Source organism: Dendropsophus ebraccatus, chromosome 9 (assembly GCF_027789765.1).
Source record: "Dendropsophus ebraccatus isolate aDenEbr1 chromosome 9, aDenEbr1.pat, whole genome shotgun sequence".
Lineage (NCBI taxonomy): Eukaryota > Metazoa > Chordata > Amphibia > Anura > Hylidae > Dendropsophus > Dendropsophus ebraccatus.
Genome location: NC_091462.1, coordinates 47,841,313 through 47,864,784, shown reverse-complemented (window position 1 = coordinate 47,864,784; position 23,472 = coordinate 47,841,313). Strand labels below are relative to the sequence as shown.

The window sequence follows — 23,472 nt, the reverse complement described above, 5'->3', positions numbered from 1 at the left end:
TCCCTTCGGAGGCTTGCCCTGCGCCCATATGGCGCTTTATGTCCACATGTGGGGTATTTACGGACTCGGGGGAAATTGCGCTACACATTTTGTTTTTTTTCTCCTCTTTTAACCCCTTGTGAAAATGATATATTCAAGGCTAAACCAACATTATAGTGTAAAAAATGTAATATTTCATTTTCACGCCACATTGTTCCACATTTGTGTCCGTCACCAGTGGGGTCCATATGCTCACTACACCCCTTGTTACATTCTTTGAGGGGTGCAGTTTCCATAATGGGGTCACTTGTGGGGGGTTTCAACTGTCTTGGCAACACAGGGGCCTTTTGAATGCAACATGGCCCCTCGAAATCCATTCCATCCAAATCCAGCCTTCAAAAACCAAATGGCGCTTCTTCCCTTCGGAGGCTTACCCTGCACCCGCATGGCGCTTTATGTCCACATGTGGGGTATTTCCGTACTCAGGGGAAATTGCTCTACACATTAAATGTTTTTTTTTATCTTTTAACCCCTTGTGAAAATGAAAAAACATGACAAGATTAATATTTTAGAGTAAAAATTTTACAAAAATTACACTAAATGTTGGTCTAGCCTTGATTTTTTTCCATTTCCACAAGGGGTTAAAAAAGAAAATGAACACAAAACGTGTAGGGTAGTGTCCCCTGAGTACGAAAATACACCACATGTGGGCATAATGTGCCATATGGGCACAGGGCAAGTCACCAAAGGGACAGAGCGCCATTTAGAGGCTGGAATGGAGGATGGAGGCCATGTCGCAATTACAAAGCTCCTGTGCTGCCAGGACAGTAGAAACCCCCAACAAGTGACCCTATTCTGGAAACTACACCCCATAAGGAATCTAAGAAGGGGTGCAGTGAGCATATGGACCCCACTGGTGACGGGCACTTACGTAGAACATGTGCCGAGAAAATAAAAAATACAATTTTTTTCATTTTCACGTCCCAAATGTGGCCGTCACCAGGGGGCCATATCCCCGCTGCCCCCCTTCTTAGATTCCGTATGGGGTGTAGTTTCCAGAATGGGGTCACTTGTGGGGGGTTTCTACTGTCCTGGCCGCACAGAGGCTTTGTAATTGCATCATGGCATCCTCTAATGGGAATGGCGGCCATACCTATTTAGCTGGGGAAAAGGGACAATTCTAATTTATTTGGGGGTATTAGGCCAATTATTAGTTTATAAGGTTGAAAATGACAGGTGCCCATCAAATTCAACCTGTGTTGATCAAGAGGAAGGCAAAAACCCCTTGTGAGGCAGACGACAGTAGCCTCATCACAGGGGAAAAATTCCTTCCTGACTCCATAATGGCGATCAGAATAATCCCTGGATCAACGTGACCCCTGAAATAGGAATAAGGGACAGAATTTAGATAATGTAGAACCCCAGTGACGTGTGGTACGCCTTGAAGCGATCCAGTATGCAGAGGCCGGGGGGATCAGGACAGGTGTCACACGGGAAAATGTTGTCCTTCCTGATCCCCCTGTTACACCACACTCTGCACTTCTTCTGGGGTCTCCCTTTCTCCAGTGTGGGGGACGTCACCTGGTAAATGTTGTCCTGGTGCGATACGGGGTCCTTCATATCCAGAAGCGCTGGGTCCGCTCCATGGCTGCTAAATATTAGGGCGCTATTACTACTTCTGATATTTTCGGATCGTGCCGCAAGCTACAGGGCAGCGAGGGACTGGAAGAGGGGGTGCTGGTATAAAAGTTATCCCCGTACAGGTGGTGACCTTTATCCAGCAGTGGGAAGATCAGTTCCCGGACGATCTCCCCACTAACTCCAAGGATGGGGGGGAAGGGGGCATCTGGGGGCTGGATTCGGGTGTCCCTTCCTACATACACTCTAAGGGTACGTGCACACTGCGGAATCGCGACAGATAACCCTTCGTGCATTCCACAGCTGGCACCCACCGGCAGACTGATGCAGGCGCACGTCTCCACACGTGTGATAGACTCCATTCTATGCACGGGCGGATTCCGCTCTCTGTCCAACGTGTTCATTCTTTGGATGGACGACGGATTCCGCCCGTGCATAGAATGGAGTCTATGACACGGGTGGAGACATGCGCCCGCATCAGTCCGCCGGTGGGTGCCAGCTGCGGAATGCACAAAGGGTTATCCTTCGCCATTCCGCAGTTTGCACGTACCCGAAATCTGTAAGTGTACCCTGAGGTACTGTCACAGAGTGTGTAGAATTTCACACCATGCCGTCATCTCTTATTGGGACGGTACTGGCGGAAAAGACGTGTCTGGGGGGCAGCGTACGCTACGCTACCCCCAGACACGTCACTGGATGATGAGGATGAATGGAGGAAAGAACGATCCCCCCCATTCATCCTCACTGGCTGTTTTGGTGTCGGAGGCAATAATAACGTATCCCTCTGACGCCGAAAACACCCTGGGGGCCATCTTTATACGGGGACTAGTATATGGGGTATGTAGTGGTGTAGTGTCAAACTTTATTCAATGTAGTGTGGTGTAATGTAGTGTTTTTTACGTGTTTTTTTACAGTAAGTATAAAAAAAAAACCTACGCCAACAAAGGAGTTGCTGATAAATGCCGCAATGTGCGGCACTTATAAGCAGACCGTGGCAGTAGAATATAGAAAAAAAACACCCTACGCCAAAAAGGAGGAGTTGCTGATTAGCAGGGCACTTACGTGCGATGCTGATCAACACTCAGCGGCGATAGGGTGCGGAAAATAGAAAAAAAAAAATTTGGGAAAAAAAAATAATTTTTTTTTATATTCTGAATATCCCTGTAGCTGCTAAGTGTATTACACATATCAGCCGCTAGGGGGCAGCAGAGCGCAAAATCCGGAAAATGACGAGGCTGGAGCCGAAAATAGCCGAAAGAAGACGACGAGGACCGCCGGAAAGACCCGAAGACCGAACGGAATGACGGAGGACGCCGCGAACCCGGAAGACGCCGATCAGGAGCCCGGGACAGGTGAGTAATGTACAAATACCTGCTCTGGAACCCTCCGCTACCTAGCTGAGGGGTCCAGGGCAGGTATTTACTATTTTGTGGGACTCTGATCGCCGTGCCACCGGCCCGATCGCCGTGAACGGCCGGCCGTTCACGGTGATCGGGCCGGTGGCACGGCGATCAACATTACTTTTTACAGTAATGGCGGTCGGTGCCGTCCTCGGACAGCACCGACCGCCATTTTTTTCCGGGTCATCGGGTCACCGATGACCCGGAAAGGTTCCGATCGCCGCTATTGGCTGATCTGAATTGATCAGCCTATAGCAGCGATCGTAAGCACGGGGGGTGTTAACCACCCCCCGTGCCGAGAAGCTATGATGGCCTGCTATGATTTATAGCAGGCCATCTTCCCCGACCGCTGTGTGTGAACACGCAGCGATCGGGGAAACATCGGGCGTAAATTTACGCCCTGATGCGCTAAGTACCATGGCGCCAGGGCGTAAGTTTACGCCCGATGTCGTTAAGGGGTTAAAACAAAGCTGAATTTACCAGAAACCCAGGTCCAGTCTCCTAAAGGCAGATTTTCTGACTTTTACTGGTTGAAAAAAAACAGACTAAACACAGGAATTCCTGCCAGTGCAGAGTGTCATGGCTCAATGTGTCCATCAGTCACATGACTGCCTTCTCTCTATCAGCGCTCAGATAGCCTTGAATACATAGGACTTCCTGTTTTCTGACTGTTTCCTATTTTTTGAGAAAAAAACTGTGAGAAAACAAGAAGTGCTGTGTTTTCCATAAGAACTAAAAAAAATAAATAATAAATGTAAGTTGTAAACTTTTTAACGTTTTATATCACATCTACTGTTGATTTAGATTTTGAAACTTATAACAACAGTGACAATTTAATAGCTGCATCATTGCATAATTGGCAAGATCAGACTCCTCTTTTGTGATGCATGGTTGTATTTTGGGCAGAAGTGCATAGGAATTACAGCATGCTATAGATAAACCACTGAAAACAGTATCTGTCCCTATGTTAAACTGCTCTCAACAAAGGCAACATACCATATATGAAAGAGGATAGGGAAGGGAAAGAAGGAAAGAAGTCTGATAAGTGGAGAAAGAATAATGTTCTATATTAAATATATCAAATAAACCTTTTCTCATTTGTACTATTGATTTATTGAATGTTGTTCAGAATCAGAGGTGCACTTTAATGTAATACTAATACTCCTGACATATTGAGCATTACAGCACATGGTATTGTATCTAAAACAAATGTACCCTTTTCAGAAGTGGTTAACAGCTGAAATGTCTCAGTATAAAATATCCAATAAAAACATTCTGAGCCATCAGATTCTGGCTGCAAAATCCTTCTGCAAAGCCTGCTGAGCGTTATTAAATGAAATGCTTCTTGTATCAGTCAATTTCAGAATATCAAATATCCATCTGAAGTCCATTTTAACCAAGTAACCATCAATGCCAGAATCAAAGGACAAATCTATAGCGCTCAGTGAGTGTTTTTCATCTAGCACTCCTAAATATAAAACAGGCTTGGTCAAGAAATTGTTAATAAATGCATTGGCTGACATTTATCAAAAGAAGTGCCAAAGCCAAAACATTATATTCTAATCTCCTCCACAAATATGGCTTTGGGCAATATTCTTCTGGGTAAGACCGGGACAATGTAACCATGTTTTATTATTAGTACAAATGGACGGCCTTCTCTAGAAGACATCTGTAAAACTTAAAGGCAGTCCAGCAAAAACACCCTTTTCCCTCACTGTACCCCCCTACCTGATTGCTTATTACATTCTGATATATATATATATATATATATATATACATACAGTGGTACAGTGGTTTAAGAGTAACTTGGATTAAGAGCGTTTTGATTTAAGAGCTCACAGTTTTTCAAAATTGTGACTTGGTTTAAGAGCATTGCTTTGGTTTAAGAGCTCCCTGTACTGGGTGGGAGCGGGAGTGAGGGAGGGGCATGGTCTGTATAGCGGGGTCTACAGCCCTGTACTCTGATCCAGGAAGTCTCCCTCACCTTCCAGATCATAGCAGATCCACTACAGGCTGGGGCTTACATCAGGGGACAGGACTGTGGAGGTAATCTCTTTGTAGCTGTAACCCCTCTCTCCCTGTACAGTGAGTGCTGAATTTATGTGCCCACATCTGCCCTGCTCATTCCTTCCTGCTCCCTGCAGTCTCTGTGAGTCCTTGTGTTTCCCATCCTCGCCATTATGGGGATCTGCAGTTCCATCCTGTACCTACAAACTGCTGCTGTTTGTCAGGTTTATGCACTTACTATACATTATACACCACATGCTGATTGCTATACTGTACAGTTACTTATAATATCACATATTCAGCTGTTTCTAAATCTGTGTTTCATTTGTTTTATATGTTATTCAGAGTAAAAAAAAAAAATCATTATTTTTGGGGAACCAATTCATCAGCATTTTAATGATTTCTTATGGGAAGTTTTGCTTTGGTTTAAGAGTGGATATATACATTATCCATCCTCTACTCTGCTTATGATTAGGTGCCATCTTGACTTTTCAATTTCATACTGCTTTCCTCTTGGGGTCTGTGCTTTGCCATTAATCCCATGATGCATCAGCACTACCTCAAATAGTCAGCTATAGCCAATACTATTTCTGCCTGCTGGCAGGATATGGTGATGATTTTTAAAGGGGTTGTGTCATGAAGAAAACTATGTTCATACTTCCATACTGATGTATTATGTTAAATGATATATATTTTAAATGTACTAAAATTTCTTAAAATATATAATTTGAAAGGTATAGACTTACTAAACCCCTATGTGTCTGCTTTATTTGAATAAACTTTTGCCCTTGGTTATGGGTCACACATGTTCAGTTCAGTTACAGTCTCCTGATCTGTCCCATTAGTACTAGAAGTTTGTTTTCACTTCATAGTCAAGAAAGGGGGATTGTGGGAAATTGTTGGCACTGTTGCAAGCTATGTACGTTTCTTATATGTGTATATTATATGTTTTACACATCTAATTTTGCCTTCTTCATGACACCACCCCTTTAACTCTATATTTTTGTAAGTAAGTGACACCACTTACTTACAAATACATACTTACTTATATGTACAGACATGGAGGCTTAACAGTCAACTCCTTCACTTCATCTATTTGACAGGAGCTGTAATGATGACAAGTAACTATGATACTAGTGTCTTTATCTCCCTGGAGAGAAGGGAACTGATGTGGAAAAGTCCATGTAACTTCATCATATAGGAGGTTTTAGTAACTGAGATGGTGACCTCATTGAGAGCACAGAAGCACATGTAATTTCTGAGGGTCACCATGAGATCACATGACCAAATTGGAGAAAATAACTTTTTTGTTAGAAGGCAGAACTGAATAAAATGGTGCACAAATAAGGACATTTAAATTGTTTCATTTTGTTTTCTATATAGTATGACAACATGTTTGGCCATGCTATTATTGGATGGTCGCTTACATGGTTGCATGACATTTTTATGTACAGTAGTTAAGAGACTTACAGAATTAGGAAAAAAAAAATTATTATTTTTAAAAGCAGTGCTGTATGTGTTTCTGTCATCCATTTTTTTTTTTTTTTTTTAATACAGAGGAAGCCCTGATAGGTCATCAGTGTCTGATCAGAGGGGTACCAGAGGAGCACCCCGGCCAATCAGCTTTTTGGAAGAGTGCCCAGAAATACACAATAAATGGAGTATTAACCCTTGGCTCCATAGATTGTGTATTTGTCATGTTAACAAACCAAGTGATGAAGAAAAATATTATTTCTAATCACACCATCTCAACTGTATAGTAAATCTTCAGTAAGTAGAGAGTGAATGCACAGGAATAATTCTGTGTAATAGTCATGTACACTAAATATTGTATTTTTTCCTAAATATATAAGATTAATGAACATTGAATTTTGACAGAAAATTTTTGGATTATCTCACTGCATTGTTTCTATTCAAGAAAGGAAATAATTGAATAACAATTATGTGGGGTGTGTTATACATTCAACAAGCTAGGAAGTTTTATTTATTGGGTAATTTGAAGTCTAGTCGAATTGGATGAGAAATGTCAGCACTGAGTCTGTAGATTTCTGCAGCTAGACATTTTGCCCGCAGAGTACACCTTTAGGCTAAGTTCATACAATGTAAATGTGCCGCTATTTATTGAAAATTAAAATAGCATTGTGTCCTATGGAATCCCAGCCAAAGTGTATACACTCTGAATATGCTCCAGACGGGATTCCATGCGGCCATATAGAAAACTGACAGTGCAGACAATGTAAAGTGCGGCTCCGGACGCACTTTACATTGTAGGCTATCATGCTTTGAAATGTGGGCACACCCGAATGCGCCCCCATTCCAAATCAAAAGAAGTAAAGTTAATCTGGCCGGTGGTACTGCCATACCAGCCAGCATGAACATCACAGACAGTGGCTGTTCTGTGACACAGCCATGTTACAGAACGGCTGCTGTCATACACTGTGTGAACCTGGCCTTATACCTAACCTAATATTTTAACAATGTGTCTTAAAAATTGCAGAATGTGCTAAAGAGATAATGGTGCTATAAGGACATGCTAACAGACATGTTGGGTGGACTTACCAGTAAGATTTCTTAAACCAAGCTCCCGAAGTCCATGTTTCCCATCTTTCAGGTAGTTCAGGAAGATGGCTAAAGCATATCGGTCCTCATACAGCTTGTTTCCACGAACAATGCGCAGGTTCTCAAGTGGGAGGTAGTCAAACTGATTAAGAGCCACGAGGACATATCCTGTCACTTCTCGAATTGACTACAAGAAAAAATTAAAAAAAAACATTAGTACTAAAGAAACCAGGCTTTAACGCTCACTAATAGGTAATAACAGGTGTTGGAATTATAAATAATTATCTTTTAAAAATGTGGCAAGTTTATGAAAATTCAGTTTTCCCCAGAATTAACAGATTGTCCCCCATTTTTTCATTGTATGGTAATTGGTATGAGAATGTAAGCATAACCTTTGCCTTTTGAATGGGAGGACAATTGCTTATGGGTGCATATGCCCTGCTGGCTTAGGATCACAATGTAGGTTAGTAATTTGGAAGAAGAAGGTGGATAAGAAAATACTTGATATAACTACAGCTGAGGATGAGACCTTGAGAATAACTCAGTACAGAGCATTATCCTAACAAAGTGGCTTTTGAAGCCAACAACTTTAAAACTCTAGTACATCTCCAGAATAACCTAGATTACAATTTACAAGGAAGCTGTTGAGAAACCAGAAACCAAGCAAACTTCCAGCAGATATGTTTGGTAAATCCTCAATAACTGAAAACCTGCCTGAGATATGAGGACCATGTGGTGTTTTTTGCAGAAACAGAAGAGCAGTCAACATAAGGCCATCTTTGGTCTCCTGTAATGCTGCAGTCCCTCGCCGATAAAGGTTGATTACTGGAGTTTTTAGGGCTAGACCTGAATCGATCAACTGATCACAGAGCTTACTGTAGTGGGAAGGGAAGGTTAACAGTGAGTTTATTAGCAACTTGATTTCAGAATAGCCCTCCCAGCATTACAAAGAAGCTACAATGTTACAGATAAAGCCTGCCAGGGCTGTCTCAGAGAGGAAGGGGGAGGAAGGGGAGACAAAGAGAAAACCTCATACACAGATTTTTGTGTCTTCAGCAGAAAGCAGAAGCTCAGAACTAGGAGAAAGAGACTAAATAGATAATAACAAGTATGAAATGAATTGTTAGTGTGACCATGGGCAGCAACATATCAAAGCTATGTTTGAGTGGAATACCTCTATAACCTCTTAGATCCTGCAATCTGAAGTGACTGTGGTCATCTGAGAAATACCAATCCTCCATGTTTCTCACAGTCACCTCTGTGGCACAATTGCTGGTGTTGATAGGTTGCAATGACAGCCAGTGCCCTTCTGAAGTCCTCCACGTCTGCCATGTAAAATCTATTATTACAACCTGCCACATTCACACTGTACTAGAGAATAATAGAATTGGCAGTACACCATAACACAAAATCTTTTAATTACAAATTGCCCTATATACTTTATTATTTTATAAATAATGCATTCTATAACAGATATATTTAGGACTTTAGAATAATTTGAAATGATCCAAATAAAACTATGGCAGAAGTAATATACTGTTTTTAACTGGATCATCAATCGGATCAATTCTGAGCTCCCTGCGATATTCTACAAGGCAATATGTCAGGACAGAATATATATACATGTTGTCAGTAATAATTCTTATGGCCCTGCACTACGTGGTTTATTTTTTTTGTCTACTGGGACAATTCCATTTTTCTTGGTATGTCAGGGACAAGCCGCATCCTACTTCAGTTGTCACCTGTAAAGTGGAAATGGGTTATGGAGGCAATTAATCTTCCATTACAGATATTATGCAGAGAAGAAAATCAATGCATTCTCATGAGATTTACAGATTACTTAGCCACTTCATGTTTTATTTTATTTTCATTATCTATAGGTCACATACTACATTAGTTCCTATAATTGAAGATCTACATATGGTATAGTTTGCCCCTGTATGTTTTTCATTGTAATACATTGATAACATACTGTAATAACAATATTCTTAGGTTGAAAATAAAAGTCCTCAATATGTCCATTGGTTTGGTACTTCGAGAGCTTGTACCAAAAACAATACTTATCACCTATGCACAAAGTATATAATAAGAGTATAAGTGCAGAAGGTTTGACCACTGAGATCCCAAAAAAGCACTGGAACCCGAAATTTAACTGTGGTCATGCATGCAGGCTAATGCTCCATTAAGTGTCTATAGAATTGATGGAGATAGTTGATTGGTAGAGGTCCAAGTGGTTGGACTCCCTACAGGCACAAGTTATGAGTCACAATATGGAGATATAAAGGGGTATTTTTATCACAATTATTATCTAAAACAGTGGGTTATTATAAAGTTAAGAAACTATACAATTGGTTCTATTTACCATATTAGCTTTGTCTCCCTGCTAGGCCCAATGAGCTGTCTGTTATGTTTACAGCTAGGTCTGTGTTATCAGCGGTGGCCACTGCTCGCCCGCCTCCTCCGTCCAGCCACCTAATCTGCCGCAATCCATCTTCCCAGCCCTGTGCAGCTGTCAGGACAGGACATGGATACAGCCATAGGCCATGTTCACATAGCGTAAGAAACCGGCAGTATCAGCTTGATGATCTTCACTTCATTGTGTGCACTGACAGGTTTTCTGCAGCCGCTATTCAATGAATAGCGACTGCAGAAAACTGACATGTCCGTTTTTTGCGGGGCTGCTGGTGGTCCCGGCCGTAGTGTATACTATGGGGGAGATTTATCAAACATGGTGTAAAGTGAAACTGGCTCAGTTGCCCCTAGCAACTAATCAGATTCCACCTTTCATTCCTCACAGACTCTTTGGGAAATGAAAGGTGGAATCTGATTGGTTGCTAGGGGCAACTGAGCCAGTTTCACTTTACATCATATTTGATAACTCTCCCCTTATATGTGTATACACTCCGGCCGGGATTTCCTCTTGCTGCAGCACAATGTAAGTTGAGTATTAATCACAGCCATGTTGCAAATCGGCAACAATGGCCATGATTAATACTAGAGATGACCGAATCACTAGGAAATTCGTTTTGCAAAGCTCACGAATATTTGCATGTTCGCAAATGTTCTCATGTTTTTACAAACATGCCGCTAATTGTCCATGTTTACCAATATGAACAATTTGTTCGATAAACGGAATGGTTATAACAATCATTTGCGAATGTTTATCTTGTGATGTACGCAACTGCGTTATATTCTCAACTGCGTAATGTTCACAACTGTGAAAGTGTAAGCTAACATGTGCGTTCGCTATTGCGGCCGCCATGTTTAGCGAATTTGCGAAGCAATTCTGTGGAATTCGCGAATCGCAAAGAGGCTAATTAAACGCCCAATTCGCAGCAAAATGGAATTAGTCAGATTTGCTTCACTCATCTCTAATTAATACTTAACTTTTGTTGTGTGAACATGGCCATAGGCTGCATCCATGTTTTGTAGGCCTCCCTAAGGTGGCCTTCAACTTCTGCATCGGCGGGAAATCAAACTCTGAGTGTTCAAGTTCGGGTAGTGTTTATAAACCTGATCATTTTGACAGCCTCACTCAACACTAGTCGTACATATTCTAATTGGTAATGCTGAGTTCTTATAATTTTGTTATCTGCACTAAAATCCATAGCAAGAGTCCCATGTATTACATGTGGATTTTGTTGTGGTTTTCGGTGCAGATTTAGCCGTGGATTCACCTGCTGCAATGAATACAATATGCAGTAAAAATCTATGACATCATTGCAACACATAGAACTTTGACATGTACAGCCTGTCTATACTTTTAACCCTGTAAATTAATGTGATTTCACTTCATTTACCTCCATTCACCTGTACTTTGATGTAGAATATTCGTGGGGATTCCATAGTCATACTAGAATTATGATTTCTATGGTTTCTCAGAGTTGTAAAGTATTTTTTGATATAACACATGAATGGTGATGAGTGTAGGATGACATTCTGTAATGTTTCAGCTTGTAAATGCAGTTTCAGCTGTCAGCTCATTATAAGGTGTTGCCGCACACGCATTTCAGTCTACTGTTTCAGTTTGATATTTTATCAGGAGAAGTTTTCCATGACAATGATATTTCCATTATCCTACATCTTGTTTTATTTGACACTTAAAAAAGTTTTTTTTTTTTTTTAAATCAAATTTGCAATGTTTTCTCCAAGTGTGTAGGAAACAAATTGATTTTGCCTATGCTCCGCTTAGACATGTAAATATGTAAATGATGGGTGTTGTCAAAAAAAAGTCAGTGACAGAGGAAAGTCAGTCACTTCTCAATTATCTAAAATTTATATTATGGGAGTTACGTCAGCAAATTCACTGGACCTGAGATGCAAAAATTATGAACCAAAGCTCCTATATGCTAAGTTCAGAGAGAAAAAGTAAAAAGATTAAGGGCTGTATTGAAGAGCCTGTCTGTAAATCTCTGTGATGGGGTGCTTGTTTGCAGAGTCTTCACAATGCATGATTAGTGCCAGAGATTTGTAATTTACTTCTATTAAAATTTGTTACTGTACTTATCAGCTGCTGTATGTCCTACAGAAAGTGGTGTATTCTTTCCAATCTGGAAAATAGTTTTTTTTTATGGGGATTTGCTACTGCTCTTGACAATTCCTGTCACCAACATGAATTTGAAATCAGCATCAATTGTTGACATAATGTAAATTCTACATGGTTTGTCCCTTTGATCAATGGAAGATCGAATCTGTATGAAATCCACAGCTAAAGTGCTCCCATGGGCCATATTCGAGTTGTCTGCACATTTGCAGATAAGGGAACGTTTACATCATCTATTTGCCTCTGTGGCACAGGTATGTCAGAGAAAGGTGAGAATGGGGTTCCAACATATCTGTGCACAAAGAGACATGGGTCACATTACTTTCAATGGCCTGAACATAGTCAGTGTTCCCGCCATTAAAATACCAGGCCTGTGCCTCTCTGTGCAGGGATATGTCAGCACCCTATTTTCATTTTTGTATGTGTCTGAGCCAGGATGGACACAAATGTGATGTGGAAGAGCCCTTATTCTGGTTCTTTTCTCCCAGTTCAAGTCTATAGTTTTAAAGACATTGGGGACATTATGTAGACCATTGGTGATCCACAGCAGCCCCAAGTTGGTGCATACTACAGCTTGTACAATACAACTTATGTCTGTTTGTGGGAGTAAATTGTAGTAAATTTGGCGCATGGCCTATTCACTTCATGCTGCACCCAACTGATGAGACACACAGCAAAAATTGCACAAATGCTTTATTTGTACAACATTTTGTGTCTTTTTGCTGGGACTATGCAAGGTGCTCATTTGATAAATGTGTCCCATTAGTTTGTTGCAAATCACACATACAGTATTGTTGCAGTTTTTCATTCATTTTTATAGGAGAAAGGAGTGTATGCTGACAGAAGCTCCCTGTGTACCTCATAGAGCTTAAATCAGACTCCCCTCCCCCAGGCTGTGCTGTCCTACTCTGTGGTGAGTCTGTCCATAAGATGGCCAACATGGAGGAGCATGTGACCATGCCCCGCCCCTAGTTTCTTCCATAGGCATATACAGGCTCAGTGTTGGACACTGGGGGGCGGGGCATGGTCACTTGCTCCTCCATGTCGGCCATCTTATGGACAAACTCAGCACAGCCTGGAAGAAGGGAATCTGATATTAGTTCTATGAGGTACACAGGAAGCTGCTGTCAGTATATACAGTGACTACACTTACTATTACTGTCCACTGTACTATTTTACTATAAAGTGGCCAACTCCTTTAAAGATCTGCACATCAAAAACTGCATGTGTGTATCCAGCCAAATAGGGCAAATATGAAAGGTATGTTTCTCTGTCCTTGCAGATTTCAGCCAGTGTTATTGCTCAATGGAGCATGAGAAAGATGATCATTTAAGAAAAAAAAAAATGAACACTGGAATTTAGAGAAATGAACATGTTTTTGGAATTCCTATGCCTATTATTCATCCTTGTTACCTGAAAGTCAATAATAATCACTACAGCAAGTAGATGACCATCAATTGCACAAGCATTCATTTATATAACACTCTAAATATTTCATGCAAAACCTAAACAAGGTCAAAAAGCTTCAACTATTTTTTTACAGGATGTAAAACTAGATATAGTATAAACAGTAGTATAAAACAATCTGCTCACAGGAGGAGCCACTTCATCATGCTCCTGCTTTTCAAAGAGCTTTCTGAATGTTACATCTCAAGAGGTGCCATAGATCACATGCACGTGCCGGGCTAAGCTGTTTCATGGGATACGCTTGAGAGAAATGTAAGTTCTTGTTGGATCCATTATGCCTGCAGGGATGAGAGGCTGATGCAGGCATCACGGCTATCTGAGGAGCAGCAACATCTGGCTTTATGGTGAAAGACTGTAGATGCTGTTTGAGGCTGTTTTCTCAATCAATCTCACAGATGATCTGGGCTTTGGGGAACCGGTCCCTTGTATTGATCATATATTTTTTTTTTGTTACATTTCTCTTTCATACTGGTGATGCTTAAGACACATACTGAGAGAATCACGACACGGCTTCAATGATAGATGTAAATAAACATCAGGTCCCACAGTCTGAATGGGAATAAAACACATGCCGCCTATAGTAAAATCCCCAGCCGGGTAGGGAAGCCCTCGTGTTTATGGCCGCAAAAAGTTCAGCATGAACATACTGCTGGTTTGTTGCTTCTCATCAGAATGAAGTATCCATTCCCATCTGATGTATTCTTTCCCCTTTATCTGTAGCGTCTATGATACTGACTCTATGCAGTTCGTTTTTGTAGTTTATGATATATTCAGGCTTGGGCACAATAAAGATGACAATCCAAAAGACAGCCTGTAAGGTGGGCCCGGGGCATGTTATGTATAGGGCTACTCTTGTTCTATGTTCATCTTTGATGTTTTGTTTTGAACTGTTTATTTGATGTCGGGTGATTTATATTGCTATGCAATATGATATATTGTCACTGCCGAGGAGTACTGTCCTCTCAGTCAATCTGTTTGATTTAATATTATGAAAGTGACAAATGAAGCTAAAACCAAGAACCGGCTTTAATATGCAAATATATGATGATTTCTTGAATAGTCACCATAGGGCATTAAGATTAAGTTTTAGTCAGATAACCACTTTATCTAAAGCTGGCAATGCAGCTTAAAAAACTGACGGTCTATCTTTTGCCCGTCAGTTATCTCTCCTGTTCTCTCCATACATATGGCATGGCCGAGTGTTACTGTGTTCTCTATCAGGAGAGGTAAGCCACAGACAGAGAGCTCTGACTGTGGCTTATCTCTCCCAGAACAAAGGGGTCAGGCAGTGATTTTCCATCACACCTCATCCCCTTCTGCCCCCAACATCATCTGTTGAGAGAGCCTCATACACCTTATACTGACAGACGATCCCACCACGAGAAGCAGATATGACCGACAAAAGTATAAAGTGCATGAGGCCCTTTAAAGGGGTTTTAGTTCTATCACCATAGACACCTACCTATCTTGACAGGATAACGGATAATGGGGTCCAACAGTGGGAGGTCCTCTGATGTCAAAAACTGTCCTCTAGAATGGAAATAGAATGGCGGTGTGTACTCTCTACTGCTGATCCATTCATTGTCTATGGAACACAGAGAGTCCAGTAGTCAACTATATCAGGGGTAACAGAGATGACGAATGGATAGGTGGCCAAGTCTGTGCACTGCTTCTGTAGTCACAGTCCTATTCTCAAGGTAGTAGGGAGTCTCAGCAGTCATAAACTTGTACCCCATCTACTGAGTAGAGGATGTCTGTCTATGGTAATAGAGCCCCTTTAAGGATAGGCTGGATTCCCTTTCATGGGTCAGAAGGTTACAGGCTCTGTTACAGTTACTCTGCGTTTAGAAAAGAACCATGAAATTCCTTCAGAAAAATATTTGTTTAAAATCCTAGAAGGGCCAGGAGCCAACTCTATCACCATTCTATGTCACTACAAACATGTACAGATCAATTCCCCTCCAAAAAGCTGACATAATCCTCTAGCAGAAAACAAAATGTTTGTAGTGTAAATAGCATTTAAATGATTTCACGGTTGTTGTTTACAAGGTCATAAAATGAGATTAGCACAAAATTTAAATAATTAAAATTAATATCCTGCTCCTTTCAATGTTTTTCTTCTTTCCAATTTAGCTCCACCTGGCATCGGATAATAGATAACCTTCCCTGGCTGTTGTTTGAGAATCTGCCTTCACGAGTCACGTTCTGTGCACACGTCCTATGATAAATAGTGCGAAGCCCCAGGAGCTCCTCCTATTGCAGGATATCTTCCTTCACCTGAACACTGTGCACATTTAATTACAATGCATTTCGGACAGGGTGAGATGTGTTTTGACATTAGTAATAATGTAACAAATTTGTTTCAAAGGATGTTTTTTTTTTTTTTTTCTAGGAAACACACAGAGAAGGATTAAGCATCTGAAAACATCTACAGCTTTATCTAAATTCTTGAAGAAGCACTCCCTGATTTTTTTATTTTGTTTTTTATTATGCATCTAGTCAGCCAATATACAGTATATAATCCAGACAGTATTATATCATTTGGTTGTGATCTCATGTTTAACCCCTGGAAATTACATGTGTGTTTTTGTGCTGTTGAAGCGGTCACCGTTTCAGCCTGCAGAACCTCCTGTATGGTGAAACTACATGGATTGTTCCATACAAACTCTGTTGTTGTTGTTGTTGTTGTTATTTTCTAGCTTCTGCCAATAAGTTATAATGGATTAGATGACACTTCCTATCTTACTATCTTCAAGTCCTGGCTTAAGCTACCTACTGTATGTGATGCTGTGCTGATGCATAGTGGGATTGATAATAAATTTAAAAGTGAGAGAATCCAGTTTGATATCTGAAAGTCAGAGTCACATCACCCTGCAGCAGTAATGAAAGTTAAAGCGACTCTGTACCCACAATGTGCCCCCCCCCCAAAAAAAAAATGCTTGTACCCTTGGATAGCTGCTTTTAATCCATGATCTGCCCTGGGGTCCGTTTGGCAGTTATTGCCCTAAAAACAACTTTTAAACTTGCAGCCCTGTGTCAAATTGGCATGACCTAGAGTGTCTATGCCCTAGGCTTGCACTGCCTCTCCATCCCCCCTCCCCGCCCTCTTTACTATGAGCAATGACCTAGACAGGATTCCTCAATGACCTTCTCCTGAACAGTGCACATGTGTTGGATTGTTAAGGCCCATGTGCAATGTTTACACAGGTGAGGAATAGGAGAAATGCTGCCTGGAATATTCCTAATGGTGAAGAGGGCGAGAAGGAGGGACAGAGAGGCGTGGCAGGCCTAGGGCATAGGCACTCTAGGCCACACCAATTTGACACAGGGCTGCAAGTTTAAAAGTTGTTTTTTAGAGCAATAACTGCCTCAACTGACGATTGGACCCCAGGACAGATCTTGGATTAAAAGCAGCTATCCGAAGGTACAATTAAAAAAGAAAATCATTAGGCATAATGGTACATTCGCTTTAAGGTGACACTACACTTACACTACAGTTGCCCTAGTTAATGCTTCATCATTTGTCATATTAACCCTATTACAAGATATTCTTCGTAAATACAATCTCAATGTGGTGCCCCAGGGAAAGATCACTGCGCAGTACAGCGCACAAGAACAGAGGCACAGGAGCCGGCAGTGTGCACATAGCTTTTTCTTTTATTATTTGTACTGACTTTAGCTAAAGTAAATTAAATCAACAACTGCCCTGTGTGAACCTGACATTAAATGGATGTGCTTTGGGAGGCGGCTACAATACGGTACACAGAAAAAGTATGAAACAGCAAGATTTTTATGATAATGGATTCCACAGATATCTGTATTAGTCAATTCAGGAAAAGTAAATAAAAAATTTGAGCTTGGCTTCTTGTCCGACAGAAGTAGTTGAGAAAAGCAGCAGGTGATGCAGCCTAAAAAGCGTTGTCCAAAAATCTCCAACTCAGATGGGATTTGAAAGCATGACATAAAGCTAATCAGCATCATTTGTGAGCAGGGAGCGTACGGCTGATGCAGCGCTTCATCAGTGCTCTTTATTAGCAAACACAGAGAGGCAAAACAGACAGAGGAGAAGGAGGGGAGCAGGGTAAACCAGGTAAAAAGTACAGGAAAGGAGGTGCTTACATGGCAAAGGATTATAAAAGCAACGAGAGATCAGAAATTGATTGAAATATCTCAATTATTCTTTTTTCTACTAACCACTGCACTAGTTTGCAGGACATATGGCTTTGTTTTGGTCCAAAGTCGTAGTAGGGCTCTCATAGAAGTGCGGCACGCTATCTGGGGCAGCATGAGGGAATACCCAACAAGGTCGGGATCGGCTTTAAACATTGGCCAAAGGCACTGCGACCAGCGATTTTCATTTTGCAACATATCATGAAACAGAGCTATGATTAAGGACAAGAAGGTCTGAAACACGTCGGAATTTTAAGTATGGAAATAAAGCAATAAGAAATTTTATAAACCAGAGCTGGAGAGAATCTTGTCTTCTTTGGCTCTCTTGAAAGTGCATGACCACTCTATTCTACCTTCATAAAGTCTTATTCTACAAAAATAAAGAATTTTTATTTCTGTTGGATTCTGTGCAAATTTAACAGAAAATTAATTGGTATATTCCATTGGACTGTATCAATGGGGATATTCTTCCCTATATACACACAGAGTGTGACAGGCTGTATAGCTTTGTACTAAATGAGTAATAAACACTCAGTGAACTGCCGTAGAGGCTTAATGCTTGTCTGTCTGGGCTCTTAGAGGGGTTGTTCACTTTGGACAATTACATTTTGTTACAATGACAAACCAATCACAATCGCAGTGTTTTCAGTACTGAGCTCCTTTATCTGCAATCAGCCAGGAAGGAGTCAGGAGCCCCTCCCCCCTCAGCAAACACAGTCTGGCCCACAGAGGGTTGCATCTCCACCTAACTCCCTGGGAGACAATCTCTAACTTTTTGGGTCCATAAAATCAGATCCTAATTGATTTCAAGATTCAGTTACAGGTTCAGGTTTAGTCCGGGTACCCAAACAGGATTGTTTTTTTACTGCTTTGGCTGAACCCCTCGAACGTGAATACGCACGGATCTGCTCATGTTGTCTCAAAATTCTTTATTTAAAAAAAAAAATGATTCTCTGAACCAAAAAGCCCCTTTAAAGCAATGCTATTAGTGTATTCTTCATAGTAACTAATGTTTGCAATAAGCCCATAAACATAAAGAGGATTATGGTCTGAATGGTCACTTAATCACATAAATCAATAATACAAGTGAACATAAATAACTTTGTAACATATATTATCAGAGAAAAGTGCATTTTTCTCCCTTTATGCTCCCCCCCCCCCCCCCCCCCAAAAAAAAAACTCATAATTCACTTTTAAAAGCAACTGAAATACATCTTATGAGGTTACATGCTGCTCAAAGAATTGTATTGAGAGGGGAAAGGGAGAGGAGGAGGATTGCAGGAGAGAGACACAACCAAACAGAGGGGCTGCAGAGAGGACACATGGGCTTATAATGAGCATATGGTGAAATCCCATTCCAGAGCTTGATTGACAGGTTAGACTGCTCAGTATTGATTCATAATGTTCACCAGCTCCATGTATCCATTGGAAACTTAAGACCAATCTGTTCGAGACCAAAACTGTCTGTTTTGTCTATAGCAACCAATTACAGCTCAGCTTTTATATCTCATATTGCACTGGTAAACTGAAAGCTGAGCTGTTATTGGTTGCTATGTGCAAATCAGATAGTTTTAATCTCAGACAGATTGATAAATCCACCCGAGTGCTAGAAAAGAACAATCTCAATACCTATCATTCAATTCATGACCCTAGAAACTTCTCTGTCAAGTTTCAGTGCTTAACAGTGACACAGAGGCAGATAAGGATAGGGGGATATCGTGTGAATAATAAAAGTACAGAATCTATTAACTCTTTAGGTACAAATTGCTAATAAAAGCTGAGACCATGGCAGAATGCCTAACATTTCTGTGGGGTACAATGATTATGTCATTACTGTTCTTTAATTATGATCTGTACAGACGGTAAGGAAAGTGCGAGAGAATGGATGGAAAGAGAAAGGAGGGAGTGCGGAAAAAAGAAATGTGATTTTTATGTGTCCAGAGCCAAATAATAAAACATCACGACAAGACAAATTATTTACTTTAATCAATTTATTCCGCCGTATAGAGGGTGGCTTATGATGGACTATGCGGCCTATAGTTGGCTCTGGGTGGATATCTGTCCATGTCGCTCACAGTAACATATTGCTCTCTCAGTGACTGCACAGCCGAGGATGCAGGGAGCTGATAATGTCCCGCTATAGAGGATGAATGTCTGTATCAGACTGTGCAGTGCAGTGACAGGACAGATACTGCGCACGCTGACTGCACCTCATCCACACAGGAGCAACATCCTCAACAAATCCATCCACCCACTCAACAGCGTAATATATCAGTCATTGCTAACCATCTACGCCGGAAAACTTTTTATTCGTGTATAACCTGATAAAGTCATGGTTCAACTTCATTAGTGAACATCAATACAAAGTGACTTTAAAGGGTGTCAGGTGGATCGCATAAACCACTTATATTGACTGCATTGACCTATCACTTTAGAGGACTATCGGCTACTGAGTCAAAGCTTTATTTCTAGAACATAATGTAGCTCTTAAATCTAGAAGGACATTTTGCAGGATTCTATATGGCAAAAGGATAGAAAAGAAAAAGATGATCATTTTTCTTTTTATGAGTAAATGGTCTTTAAAAAAACTGATGAAGGTTGGGGACCATAAAAGGGTTTTCCAATGTAAATAATAACATACAGCACATTCACCTTACCAAGTCAAGCAATGGTGCTTAGGACCACTCAGGGGTTCCTATTTACTATGGCTGATGATGCGATCTCCCTGTTTCGGTGATGATGTTCTGAATATTCTGCAGCCAATACCAAAGACTGTTTTTGGTTGGAGTCATCATCAGGAGAGCAGGGAGAGCGCTTTATAAACCAAAGTAAAATGTTATCCTCTATCATGACCTCAAAATTCATAGCTTCTAAAATGGCATAAGATGCCTTTGGTTAGTGTGACTGATCTTGTCAGAAAACCCTTGAGGAGAACAAGTGGTTCCTTACTTCTTCAAGACTTATGGGTGGTATCAAAGTAAGAGTTCATGGGATATGGAATAACATGTTACTTGATGGAGATCTTACTGCCTGGACCCCCACTGATCCGAAGAACAAGGACAGAATAGTCTCTGGAATGACTGGTGATGCCTCTCTATTCATTCCCTAAGGGGCCACCAAATCGAGGTCATCCATTGGTGACTACCACATACAGAATGAATGAAGCTCTTTGGAGTGATCAGCTGATTGCCCTGGCTTTGCTCCTGGCACTTGTGGTAAATAGCTGATTTTACTATAGGAAGCTTGGCAGCAATTCAGATGGTAGTCTGTCCTAAAAAAACAACAAGAAAAAACAAAATTTGCCAGAGTTGGCTTTGCATTCTCACTCATTAAAGAGGGTCCCCAGTGCAGGGTTTCCTTCTAGACCATCCATATAGCTTTAAAAGTTATATAAACAGGGGTTGTCTTCATTAGCCAACGCCGTTAAGTCTTCCACATTTTATCAGGATGTAACCCATGTTGCAGTTTCGAAACCTCGCTGAAGGTAACTTTTCATGCAGCATGTAAATTAGCTGAAATTGAATATTTTTATCTGATTCCTACAATTCAGTATGCATCAATATTAATATTGCTCAAAAGCACTCTTCATGTTCACTAAATGAATGCAAATCCTTTCTGATTATTCAGAGAGTATAGTCTATGAATTCATTAGAATAGGTCAATAGTAATTGCTGACATCACCTCACCATTCATTTATCATTATTTAACCTAAAGTTCGTCTCTTTCCCACCTCTCATTGATCTATATGCTATAGTGTAATGTCTGGCTATAATAGGTCTTACCGTGTATTACATGCTAAGATGTTAACCACTACTTTCTGCTGTGCAAATATAAGAAGCCCTGTGTTTCTGCGGTATTATTCGATATATCGGTAATCAGCTTATTTTTTGGCCCCAAATTTTTTTAATATTAATTTTGTTATTTTGATAATTAATTTCACTGTTGTTAATTTCCGTTGCAATTTCCCATCTGTTTATTGAATTATTATCTTAGTTCTGATGCATCTGGAATTGTATCTATGTAAACAATAATAATAATTAGGCATTTATATGTAATACGCTCACAGATCAGGATATGTAATCCATGGCGTTTTTTTGTTAAATATTTGTCATCAGTTAAAAAAATGTAGTTAAAAGATTGGATAGATATGCAGTAAGTTTCCTAAACACAGTTGTATGGACACAAGCACATGCCATCCCAGACTTAAAGGGAATGTGTCACAAATGTGTCAGATACTAAAAAAAGATATTCTAATTTATTTATATTTTCTGACTGTAATTTATTTTTATTTTACTTTTTGTACATTGTTATGGGGCTACCATATTGTTTTTAACAGCATTTAATGGCATGCTTTACAGTACGACTCATGGACATAGATGACAATAGACAGATACTGTCCCCTTGAGATGAATGTGAAACATTACTGAAAGTACTCTGTGACCTTTGAAGAGGTCATGCCACAGGGAGCTGTTGTTGTTTCCTTTATCTGCTGGTGTCACATGTCTCTGCAATTCTGTACAGATCGCTTTACAGAAGCTTCTACCCTATGACCACAAACAGAACAGGAAGTCCCAGCTTAGTTTTAGCCCCAGTGGTGAAAATGAAACCTGCGAGATATTAGGATCATTTTCTAACATATAAAGCAACATGAGGAATGAGAAAAAATGTCACCAAAAATTATTTAAAAAATAAAATGTTCAGACATAATTACATTATTTAAATGATTAGTCGTTTTCTGATGACACATTCCCATGCACCTTCAATAACTGGCTGCTGAACGATCGTTCAGCCCTCAATTATGTTTGCAGCACCCAACTGCAGCTTATGTAACCCTGATCAAAGGTTTATATCATGCCTGACCACTATCACCTTTAATCGTACGGGAGATCCCCATTCATATAGATTGACGGCTGAACGGTGGGTACAGCTGTGTGCCGCTTAGGCCAGGTTTATACACTGTAAGACACCAGCCTTTCTGGTGACCCGGCCGTGTCACAGAACGGCCAGTGTCTTTGAAGACCATCCCTTTGATGAACTTCACCAGTCCACCATAGCACAAAATGGAAAGTGGAGCTCCGGCTATTCAATGAATAGCACCCGCACAAAACTGACATTTCAGTTTCCGCTGCAGCCGCTAGGGATCCCGTCCGGAGTGTATACCATGTGTATACACTTCCGCCAGGATCCCATTGACTGCAGTGCAACGTAAATTTTCTATTAATCACGGCCTTTGTTGCAAATGGGCAACAACGGCCGTGATTAACAGAAAGTAAATGTCGTGTGAATTTAGCCTTCAGGTGTATCACCTTTTTGGGTTATAAACTGCGCCCCACAAAAAATTTCAGATTGTTGCTTGAACAACCTTGTTTGCACAAAAATCTGTGCCTTTTCTGTGGCATTAGCCCCGCTCGCCTGATGGGTGGGTGGGCAGAAGGAGGTGTGGCAAGGAAGAGAAGAGGTGTGGCCTCCTCCTGCGCCTAATCATAGTTTACACCTGAAAACGGGGAAATCATGGCACAAATCTACACCTTCTCCAGAGCTGGTATACTGTAGTTTTCTGCACTCACCATGCAGTAGATGCAGATCCTGATGGATTTATTAAGAGGCATGAGATATTTATCTGACCGATTTGTGAAGCCAAAGCCAGGAACAGACTATAAACAGGGAACAGGTCATAAAGGAAAGACTGTGATTTCTCCTCTTTTCAAA

The 23,472-nt window shown here is 40.7% G+C and overlaps 1 protein-coding gene across 2 annotated transcripts in view; it reads right to left on the bottom strand.

Moving 5' to 3' along the window:
- The window catches only part of ERBB4 (erb-b2 receptor tyrosine kinase 4), a 715,736-nt gene that overhangs the window by 326,848 nt on the left and 365,416 nt on the right, over positions 1-23,472 (bottom strand). For both annotated transcript variants that reach the window (XM_069983214.1, XM_069983215.1), the window contains exon 3: positions 7,584-7,770. In XM_069983214.1, the coding sequence (XP_069839315.1) occupies positions 7,584-7,770 (187 nt within the window). The remainder of the gene's footprint in view (positions 1-7,583; positions 7,771-23,472) is intronic.